At 43.2% G+C, this 12,899-nt stretch overlaps 1 protein-coding gene across 8 annotated transcripts in view; it reads right to left on the reverse strand.

Annotated features, from left to right (window-relative positions):
• The window catches only part of ITPR2 (inositol 1,4,5-trisphosphate receptor type 2), a 292,662-nt gene that overhangs the window by 66,106 nt on the left and 213,657 nt on the right, over positions 1–12,899 (reverse strand). For 7 of the 8 annotated variants that reach the window (XM_079993294.1, XM_079993290.1, XM_079993289.1 and 4 more), the window contains one exon: positions 2,999–3,109. The exons of the other annotated variant lie outside the window; for it this stretch is intronic. In XM_079993294.1, the coding sequence (XP_079849420.1) occupies positions 2,999–3,109 (111 nt within the window). The remainder of the gene's footprint in view (positions 1–2,998; positions 3,110–12,899) is intronic. 8 annotated transcript variants of the gene reach the window in all.

Genomic DNA, 12,899 nt, shown 5'->3' on the forward strand with positions numbered 1-12,899 from the left:
CATCTGTGGCTGGTACAGATTCTGTGAGCTGCCCATTTGTAGAGCAATGCACTTTCACCACAGTGTTTTTATATAGACATTTAGTCAAGAACAATAATCTTTTATCGATACTTGAAGAGTTCAGCTAATCCGACAGTCTTACTCGAGAGACTGAATCGAATGCAGCTTTCGGATCAATGAAAGCTACATATAGCACACCACCTGGTTACTTAACATGCTTATCTATATTCAGGTAGGTAGCCGTGTGGGTCTGACGCAGTAGAAAGTAGAAAGTTGTAGATACTGGAGGCCAGTCTGGAAAGTTTTCCAAAGATTCTGTTATTTGGTTGACCTCTTCATCTTGCCCATAATGGAGTGAATGATGATATTGCATCCCTTCATTGGGTCTGATAGTACGCACTGAAACATTTCAAGCATTCTCCAGCAGGCCTGATATTGTACACCAGAAGAGGGAGATGTCCTTATTGTGAGAGGCCTTTATTATGATATGCCAAGCATGTTTTTCTGCTTTCTGTTTTTTTCCATCTTAGCAGAAGTTTATACTTCTATGTGAGGGGAACATATTCATTAATTAAGAGGGGTAAATTTTAGTTCCTATATTTGCGGTAAACTCTCTTCAGCTGGCTTTTAGCCTGTTTCCACTCTTTGTTGAACCAGCTGGAAGATCCCATTGATCTTATTGAGCCACTGTTATGATCTCAATTCTCAAGTGGTCTTGCAACTTATCAGTCAAGATCTTAAATAAAGTTATAGCCTCAGCAGCAGAGGTAGCTGAGATGATAGCAATATGAATAGCCCTTAAGTCATCTGTATGAAGATGAGTCAGAGCTAGACTGAGTACTAGTGGGGTCCACTTAATTCTATGGCCTGCAGTCACACCTAAGTGTGCATTAGAGATAAATTGAGTTTTGGGGGAAGAATTGTTAAATACTGGGCCTACTAGTACCACTGTTAGAGGTAAATTATCACTTTCAATATTATGGCCCACCTCAAACTCCATGACAAACCTATATGCAAATTGCAAGATCGCAATATAATTTATCACACTGCCCCCATGCTTTGCAAAGTGGGTATATTCCCTGGGCTGATCGCCCTCTGTCATACCATTTAATATTAGCATGGCTGTTGTAGTTGCATTCAACTTTGTGGAGATGAAACATGCTAGACCCCCACTGGCCCTACCACCTTTCGTTGAAATGTATGCTCAATATATGGCAGGCTGACAGGGCACTCACTGTGCACCACCTGCCAGCTCATGTACGATGTAGTGTACAGTGCAGTACAGTGCAGTATGTACAGTGAAGTGTAGATATATACATACATTGGCCCCAAACATGCAACCCATACTGTGTACATGGAACAGCTGCCAGGGCATGAGCACACATGCAAGCACTCCAGCTCATCCTGTGTTTGCTACACACACTTTTGTGAATGTGTGCACAAATGTCATATTAAGGATTTGGAAATATTTGGGTTAAGAGGTCCTATGGCTGGGTCGGGATGGCATGGGGATGAGGGACCAACTCCCTTCTCTTGCGGGGGCCCAATTAGTGCCACTGCCTTCCGTTAAGAGTTTGGGTGTAATCCTTGACGCCTCCCTTTCCATGGAGGCGCAAGTTACAGCAACACCCAAGGCGACATTTTTCCACCTTCGCCGCATCAAGCAGTTGGTCCCTTACCTTTCCCGCCCCGACCTGGCCACAGTGATCCATGCGACAGTCATCTCCAGGCTTGACTACTGTAATTCGCTCTACGCGGAGCTGCCCTTGAAGCTGTCCCAGAAACTCCAGCGGGTGCAGAATGCTGCAGCGAGGCTCCTCACGGGGTCTCTGCCATGGGAGCATATTCACCCAGTGCTTTTCAAACTGCACTGGCTTCCGGTAGAGTACAGGGTCAGATTTATGGTGCTGCTTTTGACCTTTAAAGCCCTTCACGGCCTAGGACCCTCGTACCTACGGGACCGACTCTCCCAGTATGCCCCACGGAGAGCCTCAAGGTCCATAAATAGCAACACCCTAGTGGTCCCGGGCCCTAAGGAAGTTAGATTAGCTTCAACCAGAGCCAGGGCCTTTTCAACTCTGGCTCCGGCCTGGTGGAATGCTCTGCCTCATGAGCCCAGGGCCCTGCAGTATCTGATTTCTTTTCGCAGGGCCTGTAAGACAGAGTTGTTCCACCTGGCCTTTGGCTTGTAGCCAATTTGATTCCCCCCCCCTTTCTTTTTTCTTTTCCTCCTACTGCGATGCTACATTTTAATATTTTGATGTCTCAATATTTTAATGTTGTATTTTAATTTTGTTTTTAAGTTTTAATCATTCAACTTGATTTTATTATTGCTTGTAAGCCGCTCTGAGCCTGGCCTTGGCTGGGGAGGGTGGGGTATAAATAAAAATTATTATTATTATTATTTAAAAAATTTAAACTCTCATGTACAGAAAGTGCAAAGCTTTATCTTATGCTTTTTGGCAAACAACACAAACCCCCGAGTGCATATCCCATTAGGAGTGTGTTTTGCCCAGGAAGGGAATGCTCCTTAGTTCAAAGAATTTACTGCAGAGGATGTTTTTTAAAGAAATGCATCATGCAATATCATGCAAGCTGACCTCCTGCTACCAGCATAATTGTGGATTACTCCGGCAAGGTGGCAGCAAGGTGAAAGTGCAACTGCGGGGCAAATCCAGTGCTCCTGCTGGTACATTTACACTATACCAAACTTGTGGCTGCCTTGCCCCTTCCAGAAAGCTGCCATGATACTAGTGGTGGGAGGTCAGGCACATGCTGGCACCCAACCCTACCAACCGCTACCGCACCAATGTAAATCTTAAGTCCAGTTCTATGAGCTGCTGTGCAAGTACAGCAGCTTGTGAGTTTGAGCCATGGGATGAGTATAGGTGATAAAGGCTGAAATCCTATATATGCATACCTAGAAGTGAGTCCCACTGAACCCAGTGGAACTTATTTCTGAGAAAATATGTATAGAATAGCCCTGTAAACACTGTACCTTCAACTGAAGCACTAGGTCCATACGGTATTTTCCAAGAGGATTGATATCATTCAGGATCAAGGCAATGATAATGTCTATGCCATTAGATTCATGTGTCGCTATGCAGGACTAGAACATAAAAATAATTATAAAGACAGCAGTGTACATATTGCAAATTTTCAGATATACAATAATTCCTTGGGGCCTTAGGTGACACAGTTAGTGTTTTGAATCAGAGTCTAGGGTAACTAAATTTTACTCACAGCAGACTCATTGGAATAAATGAACAAGAGTTACATCAATTAATTTCAATGGGTCTACTCTGAGTAAAAAACTAGTTGAAACTACCCCTAGACACTGAGGAGAAATCTTGATTGACTCCTGTTGCAAAACCACAAATAGGAAATTACTATTATTATTATTATTATTATTATTATTATTATATTATTATCAGAGCTGCCTCTAGGTCCCAGCTCGCAGAGGACCAACGCTAGGCTGTAGTTATGTACAAAAGTCTTTATTGAGGTTCAGTTTCCATTTTAAAGCCGCAGCGCGCAGCTCTACGTCTCGACCCTAGACCGGCGAAGTCCCGTCTGAGTCTCCGCCCCTTCCACACCAGTTTAAGACTCTCGCTTTGCTCTACCTCTTCCTAAGTTCCTTTCTCCTCTGGGCCCTCCTGCCCGCTAGGGTTTCATCCTTTCTGGACTCCTCTGACGCTGACCCTGATGATTCTTCCCCCTCCTTCCGGTGGGCTTTAGGACCTGGTTCCCTATCCGGGCTACCTTCTGTGCCGCTCGCCTGTACATTTGAACTTGGCGCGCGCGCCCAGCCTGCAACTTTCCTCTTGACCGTTCCCTCGCTCTCCGATGGAGGCGTGGCCACCCCTGACTCATCTTCTCTCGCTGGTGGTGAATATGTGGGCTCTGATACCTGGGACTCCTCCCCCCCACTACGCTCTGGTGGGGAAGCTGGTCCTGATTTCCAACTGCTGCTCTGGGAGTCCCCGCTGGCCCCTTGTTTCTGGGGTGTCCCCCTTGGGTCCCCCCTTGCCCTGCCCATCGGCGCCCCCATCTGTGAATCTTCCGATTCGCTGGAGAGGCTCACGGAATCTATCGGGCTGCTGTCATCCTCTCCTACGCTGCCCTCGGATTGCTCCCCCTCGCTCTCCATCTCCTCTCCTCCCTGCGCTCCCGCTGAGTCCCTGACATTTATTATTATTGAAATCCAAACCATTTTTCTTTTTAGCATCAAGTTGATATAAAACGAACTTCTTAGTTGATTTTCAGATGCTGAATGGACATGCAAGCTGTGCCTATTAGTGATGCAGTATATATGAATTTAATATACTTTTTTGGAGGGGAGAAGGATACAGAGCTGCAGTCTGAACAAGCGACAAACATGTGCAAACCCACCACAAAACACCCCAAAACAAATCAAGCCCCCACTTTTTCAAAGTTTATGTGTTATAACAGCCTGAATTATACTTATTCCATAGCAGCAGTAGCAAATGTAATCTAAAAGCTTAGAATCATAGAATCATAGAGTTGGAAGAGACCACAAGGGCCATCGAGTCCAACCCCCTGCCAAGCAGGAAACACCATCAGAACACTCCTGACATATGGTTGTCAAGCCTCTGCTTAAAGACTTCCAAAGAAGGAGACTCCACCACACTACTTGGCAGCTTGATCGATAACTCTGTAGCACGGAGCAGCACAGTGTCCTACACTGATACTGCCCCATTCCAGAATCCTGAAATAATATTTCACGAATTTTGTAAATACAGCGGTACCTCGGGTTAAGAATTTAATTCATTCTGGAGATCAATTCTTTACCTGAAACTGTTCTTAACCTGAAGCACCACTTTAGCTAATGGGGCCTCCCCCTGCCGCTGCGCGATTTCTGTTCTCATCCTGAAGCAATGTTCTTAACCCAAGGTACTATTTCTGGGCTAGCAGAGTCTGTAACCTGAAGCGTCTGTAACTTGAGGTACCACTGTACTCTAAAGCACTACAGAAATGCTATGTATCATACAAGGTCCACGGCTGGATCTTAGTCAAACTAAGACCTTTGCCTCAGGCAGAAAGGTGGGATACTGAAAGGTGGCAGCTGGCATGTTTTCCCTCAACTCACCACCTACCCACCTCCATTTAGCATGCTCAGTTGGAAGGGAGCCCTGAGGGTCATCTAGCCAAACCTCTGGGGCAATGCAGGAATCTCAACTAGACCATCCCTGACTGATGGCCATCTGTCTTTCCTGTTTTCCCCCTCAGCCAGGACACACAACTGGAGGTGGGGGAAAAGATAAATTTTGACAATGGGGCAGATTTGTCAGGTGTGCGCAGGAACAGCTTGAAGACTTTACACAGAGAGGAACCCCACACGCATGTAACAGGCAGGGAGCCAACTCAGATAGAGAGAAAGACATTTGGGAGGGGAGGAGAAAAGACTACCAGAGTCCTCTCCTCTTTGGGATGGTGGCGCTAGGGCTTTGGGACCACCCTCCCCAAAATATTTACTTGTCTTCAATGTATTGTTACCACTGTTATTCTATAGTACAGATCCTTTTTAAATTAAACACTTTCTCTAGAATTAAAGTGGCGGAAGTAATCAGTAGCCTCAAAGGAAAGGCAAGAGAATAGTCCCTAATAGATACAAGGGAGACCCAGATACACAAGCACACAGAGGTAAATAATCTGGCCTTGGGGAGAGAGGTGGGAATGTACAGTTTGCTGTACTTAGCCTTGAGATGGGAGACTGCCGAGCACCCAGGGCAGCGCTGAGCTGCTCCTTCCGGCGCCACACGCGGGCAAAACGGGGCGGCAGCACTGCCATTGTCCCACACGCTCCACTTTTGGGGGCAGCAAAGGTTTTTCGGAGGGGGGGTTGGGCCCGGAAAGCTGCCCGGAAAGTCGGCCTAGGTGAAGAAAAGGAGGCCGAGGAGACTAGGCCTTGCCTTGCCTTCGCCCCGCCCCTAACCCAGCTGGCCGGTCGGCTGTGTGCAGGGGGCGGGGCGAAGGCCTAGTTTACTCGGTGGTGTCTCATTTTCTTCACATAGGCCGACTTTCCAGGACCTGGGAAGCCAAGCGGAGGGTGGGGCAGTAGGACGGGTCATAAAAAACTTTTTTTTAAAAAAAAGCCTGCTCCAAAGGTCTTTTTTTACTAAACTAGGGATTATATAGCTATATAATTTCATGCATATCAGTTAATATCTTGTTTTTTTTTTATATAAATGATTTTTATTAATTTCCAATTTTTTATCACAAACAAAAAAAACAACATAAAAACAAACAAACAACAAACTCATATTTTCTTAACCTTATTTTCATAACCCTCTTTTCCCGGACTTCCCCATACCTTTCCCTTTTTGCATCCTTAGTTTAGTACCATTATTCAGCAACCTATCTTACCCAATTAAATATAAATTTGTCCTCTTTCTCTATTCCACCCTAAATTTTTAAACCCAATTATCGCTGCAATTCTACGTCTTCTTTTCCCTCAGCATTTTAACACTCCTCAGTTTTATAATAGTTCTTAAGATACATCTTAAATTTCTTCCAATCTTCTTCCACAGTCTCTTTCTCTTGGTCGCGGATTCTGCCGGTCATTTCTGCCAGTCCCATAAAGTCAATCACTTTCACCTGCCATTCCTCCAGCGTGGGTAGCTCTTGTGTCTTCCAATACTTTGCTAGAAGAATCCTTGCTGCCGTAGTAGCGTACAAAAAGAAATTCTTATCCTTCTTCGGCACCAACTGGCCGACCATACCCAAGAGAAATGCCTCTGGTTTCTTGTTAAAGGTGCACTTAAGCACTTTCTTAATTTCATTATAAATCATTTCCCAGAAGGCCTTAATCTTTGGGCAGGTCCACCAAAGGTGGAAAAAGGTACCCTCAGTCTCTTTACATTTCCAGCATTTGTTATTGGGCAAATGGTAAATCTTCGCAAGCTTGACTGGGGTCATGTACCACCTATAAATCATTTTCATAATGTTTTCTCGTAAGGCATTGCATGCCGTAAATTTAATACCTGTGGTCCATAACTGCTCCCAGTCAGCAAACATAATGTCATGACCTATGTCCTGTGCCCATTTAACCATAGCAGACTTCACTGTCTCATCTATTGTATTCCACTTCAACAGCAAGTTGTACATTCTTGATAAATTCTTAGTATTGGGTTCTAACAATTCTGTTTCCAATTTCGATTTCTCCACCTGGAAACCAATTTTCCTGTCTTGTTTGAAAGCCTCCATTATTTGAAAATAATGGAGCCAATCTCGTACCTTGGACTTTATTTTCTCATAACTTTGTAATTTAAATTCACCACCTTCTTGTTCTAAAATCTCAGAGTATTTCGGCCAATTGGTTGTCATATTAAGTTTCTTTACTTCCTTAGCCTCCATAGGTGAAAGCCACCTGGGAGTTCTGTTTTCCAGTAAATCTTTATACCGTATCCATACATTATATAGTGCTTTCCTGACAATATGATTTTTGAAACCCTTATACACTTTAGCCTTGTCATACCAGATATATGCATGCCAACCAAAATTATTGTCAAATCCTTCCAAATCTAGAATGTCTGCATTTTCAAGAAGTAGCCAATCTTTTAACCAGCAGAAAGCTGCCGATTCATAGTAAAGTCTTAAGTCCGGCAGGGCAAACCCCCCTCTTTCTTTAGAGTCGGTAAGTATCTTAAACTTAATTCTGGGCTTTTTGCCCTGCCAGACAAATTTAGATATGTCTTTCTGCCACTTCTTGAAACAGTCCAGTTTATCAACAATTTGTAATGTCTGAAACAAAAATAACATTCTAGGCAATACATTCATTTTGATCACAGCAATTCGACCTAACAAGGAAAGCTTCAGGTTTGACCATATTTCTAAATCTTTCTTTATCTCAGTCCAGCACTTGTCATAGTTGTCCTTAAATAAGTTCACATTCTTAGATGTCATGTTAATCCCCAGGTATTTTACACTCTTTACCACCACTAACCCAGTTTCCTCTTGGAATCTTTCCCTTTCAACATTTGTTAAGTTCTTTTCCAATACCTTGGTTTTTTGTTTATTCAACTTAAATCCTGCGACCTGGCCAAATACTTGAATTAATTCCAAAGCTCTTTTGGTACTAGTGTCTGGCTCTTGCAAGGTCAGTACTAAGTCATCTGCAAAAGCCTTTAATTTGTAATGTCTGGCTCCGACCTGAATCCCTTTTACCAGCTGATCTCCCCTAATCATATTTAACAGGACCTCCAGGACCGATATAAAAAGTAATGGGGATATTGGGCACCCCTGACGTGTCCCTTTTTCTATAGGTAGTTCATCCATAACCACATTATTTACAATTAACTTCGCCTTTTGCTCAGAATAAATTGCACTTATACCATTTTCAAACCTTTGGCCTACCCCCATCCCATAGAGATTCTTTTTCATAAATTTCCAAGATATATTGTCAAAGGCTTTCTCCGCGTCCACAAAAATTAAAACTGCCTTCGTATTAATGTTCACTGTCAGCATTTCTATAATGTCAATTATATTCCTTACATTAGTAGATATATGCCTACCCGGGAGAAAGCCTGCCTGGTCTTTATGAATCTCCTCCACCAGCACCTTCTTTAGTCTTTTTGCCAAAATGTCTGCAAAAATTTTGTAATCCACATTAAGTAGTGATATAGGGCGGTAGTTCTTGATCTGTTTTTTATCAACCTCAGTCTTTGGTATAAGTGTGATAAAAGCTTCTTTCCACGTCTCAGGTGCCCTTTTCCCCTCTAATATCTCGTTGCAAACCTCCTTAAGTGGCTGAATTATCCAGTCTTTCAAGGCTTTGTAATATCTGGAGGTTAGTCCATCTGGCCCTGGAGATTTCCCCAGTTGCATGTTTTGAATGGCACCCTCAATTTCTTGTTCAGTTATTTTCTCATTTAAAAACGCCATACTTTGTTGCGAAATTTTTTGTAATCCATATTTCTTAAGAAATTCTTCAATGTCTCTTTCGTTTTCCGGCCCTTGTGCATACAGTCTTCTGAAATAGCTCTGAAAGCAGTTACTGATCTCATTTGGTTTCGAAATATTCTTTCCATCTACCTCCAAACTTGTAACTGTGTTCAATTTCAGTCTCTTCTTCAATTGCCATGACAGGAGTTTCCCACATTTATCTGCTGGTTCAAATGTCTTTTGTCTCATTCGTTTAATTTTCCATTCAATCTCCTGGTTCATCAATTCCATATATTGCTTCTGATACAATTTGATTTGTCTCAAAATCTCATGTGACTTTGGGTTGGATCTCAGTTTCTTTTCACTGTCTTTTATCCTTTCCAAAATTTTGTCTTTCTTCTCCTGTTGTTTCCTCCTTTTCAAGGAGTTCTGCTGTATCAAGAAACCCCTCATCACGGCCTTGCTTGCGTCCCAGATCACTCGTTTCTCCACTTCTGTCCTTAGATTTATCTCAAAATAGTCCTTCAAAGTCTTTTGGGCCTTTTGGTACACCTCTGGATCTTTAAATAGGGTGTCATTCATTCTCCATCTAAAAGAGCCAGCTGTTGTTGTTTTCATTTCCATCTTTACTGCATTGTGGTCGGAGCATGTCTTTGGGCAGATTTCCACTTTCTTTATCTTAGGAGCCATCCCACTAGTAATCCATATTTGATCTATTCTTGTCCAGGTCATCTGTGATTCTGAAAAGAATGTTCCCTCCCTCTCAAGGGGGTTTCTTATTCTCCAAATGTCGATCAAGTCCAAGTTATCAGTCATTTCAAAGAAAGTCTTAGGTAGTCTCCCGTCCTTGGAGATCACCTGTCTTTGCGCTTTGTCCATATTTGTAGATACAACCCCATTCATATCGCCTAATAAAATCACTTTGTAATCCAGATAGTTTGTTAATGTCTCATGTAATTTCTTATAAAATTCTGCCTTCCCTTCATTTGGTGCATAGATTCCAAGTATCAAAATTTTTTCTCCTTGGATCTGTATCTCAATTGCCAAGATTCTGCCCTGTTCATCTTTAAAAATCTGTCTTGGAGCCAATTTCTCTTTTGCGTATATCACCACTCCTCTTTTCTTAACTTTATCTGATGAAATAAATTCTTGTCCCAATCTTTTATTTATAAGTAATCTTCTATGTGCTCTTGTCACGTGGGTTTCTTGCAAGCAAATCAGATCCAATTGTTCTTTCTTCAAAATATGAAAAACCTCACGCCTTTTCCTGGGAAGGTTCAGTCCATTACAGTTCCAAGTTAAAATTCTCAGAGACATTGTTAATTAGTTACCTCCAACTGCACCCTGCAGCTGTTCTTCGTCCGTTGGTGATTTGAGTCCAAATGTCAAATTCCCCAAGTCTGTATCTGCAGTTGAGTTGAGGACCCCTTTCACCAGGTCTTCTCCGTGTTTGTGTAGGAACTGTTCTTTATCTTGTACAGTCTTTATCTTGACTTTCTTTCCTTGGAAGTTGAAAGACAAACCCTGTGGAAATTCCCACCTGAAAGGTATGTTGTTCTTCTTCAGCAGGTCCACCAGAGTCTTGAACTGAGTTCTCACCTCCAAAATATATTTTGGGATATCCCTGTAGATTTGCACAGAGACGTTTTGAATCTGGAGTGTTTTCTGGTAATGCAGACTAAGTATCTTGTCTCTCTCCTCTTTCGACCTCAATGTAATCAGGCAGTCCCTTGGAATCTTCCTGCCTTGCCTTCTACCCAATCTGAAGGCGGTTGTAATCTCAAATTCTGTTCCCTCTAGATTTTCCTGCCAAAAGCCTGAAATTTCTTTTGTGAGAAAGTCCACTAGGTTGTCCCCCTCACTCTCAGGAACCAACCTAAGTCTTAAGTTCTTCTCCTTACGCTGCATGTCCCATAAAGAAAGGGTCGCCTCATGCTGGTCAAGCCTCCTACAAACAGGAACTAAATTTTCCTGTGTAGATTCCGCAGTAGATTTAGCCTCTTCTGCAATTTTCCTTATTGTGGCGTTCTCCTCTACCAGCTGTTGTATAATCTGTGTATTAGACGTTACGCTCTTCGTGTTCAATTCCAATTTTGCCGTTAGATCTGCCAATTGCTTGGTATTTTCTGTACTCTGTTTGTTCAGCCTTTCTAAAGATTCATTTATCTTCAATAATGCCTGCGTCACTGACTCCATGAATGCACTTATTCCCTTTTCCTGTCCACCTGGGCCTGTTGGCAATAGTCCTGATAAAGAGCCCCTTTTCTTATGTGCTGCCTTAGACTTGGATCTTGTTGCTATCTCGTCTCCAGGGCCGCTCATGTCCCAAGGTCGTTCTCACAGGAACAGGTTTGAATGGAAAAAGCCAGTGACTAACAATCGTGTTGCAACTGTTACTTCCAATCCTCTAGAGGGAGCTGAGACCTTCAATATAGCAAGGAAACAATGAATCCAAAAGCCCTCAGAGGGAAAAGTTACTAAAAAACTTCTCTCAGTCTTTTAGTTGCAACCATATAATTTTTACAAAGTCTCAATAAATTGTAGCAAATAAAGTCTCCTCTTTGCAATGTCTTTGACAGCTCCCTGTCAAAGTGTATCACTCAGGCAGTCCGTTCCCAGAGATAGAGTCTGCGGTAGATTGTCTCTTAAAAAGTTTTCCTGCAGGTTTCCTTTCTTTTTCACCCCCCCCCCCCGTTCCTGCTCCCTAGGGGGGAGGACTTAAGTCAATGCTGGGGTTAATCCTTTTTTTAAAAAAGTCCCTTAAAAGATGTCAATTGCAGCTTACTAAGTCCGTTGCTTTAGCAGTCATGCAATCTGGGGAAGGCAGACTTCCTTTGTTTACCATCCCCACTTTCGGCCAAATTTTAAAAGAAGTTGAATTTAAAGTCCCGAAAGGGTTGCCAATCCTACTCACGGGAATCTCTTTCAGTCCGAATAACAGGAAGAAGTCGGCGCTCTCCACTAATGGCGATGCGGCTTCACTCCACGAGCTGGGTAGCGACTCTCAGCTCTGCGCTCCCCCGATGCTCCTCCGGAGCCTTTAAAAAGGCTCTTTCGCAGTAAAAGGGGGCGCAAACGATGCCCACCGAGTCTCCTTGCTCACAGGCTTCCGCGCCTGTGATTTTAGGGGTCCCCGCTTCGCCGTAGCGGTCAGACCCGAACTCGCGGAGCAGCTCTCTCTCCGGAGAACGGAGAGCGAGCCGCCATTAGCGCCGGCGCCAACCGGAAGTCCCATATCAGTTAATATCTTGACCCTGCTCCACTGAATGGAAATTTCAGCCTTCATGACATAGGAAAATGGTCAAGTAAACAGCTATTTTCATGGAGGAGGGTCAAGATATTAACTGATATGCATGAAATTTCATATATAGCTATATAATCCCTAGTGTACTAAGATAAGACCTTTGGAGCAGGCATTTTTTTAAAAAGTTTTTTATGAACCACCCTAGTAGGGCAGTAATTGTTCCTTGATAATTTGTCACCCCCCTCCATAAAGGCACCCAGGGAGACTCACCCCCCGCCCCCCTTCCTATGCCCCTGGGGGTAGTTAATTTGTTTTCTTGTGTTTCTGCAAAGACCACCTGTGCATTCTGTTGCCACACACATCTTTGCTTAGATACTAATGTGAAAGCATGTGCATAAACATGCTTTCTGTAAGAAAAAAAATATTGCTATTGTTGTCACCATGTTAGTTATGATAGTGCCCATTTTACATATGCACATACAGTCATATATGTACTTTAGGGCAGGAACAAAGATGGTGTGGTTAAGTACTCATTGTGGGTGCCCTGAGCTGTGATCAACAACTTTGGCTTCCTAAAAAAAGCTCAACAATCGAAATCCATTTTTTATAGGAGTAGATCACAGTCTCTTGGGAGTTGGACATGCCTGACCTATGACAATGCAGGAGGAAACAGTGCAGATGCTATGCCTGCTATATCATCCTTCTCTGGTCCATCCACTCTCTCTCTCCTTTGCTTGCTTTGGTGATCAAG

This window comes from Podarcis cretensis, assembly GCF_951804945.1.
Source record: "Podarcis cretensis genome assembly, chromosome: 10".
NCBI classification, from domain to species: Eukaryota; Metazoa; Chordata; class Lepidosauria; order Squamata; family Lacertidae; genus Podarcis; species Podarcis cretensis.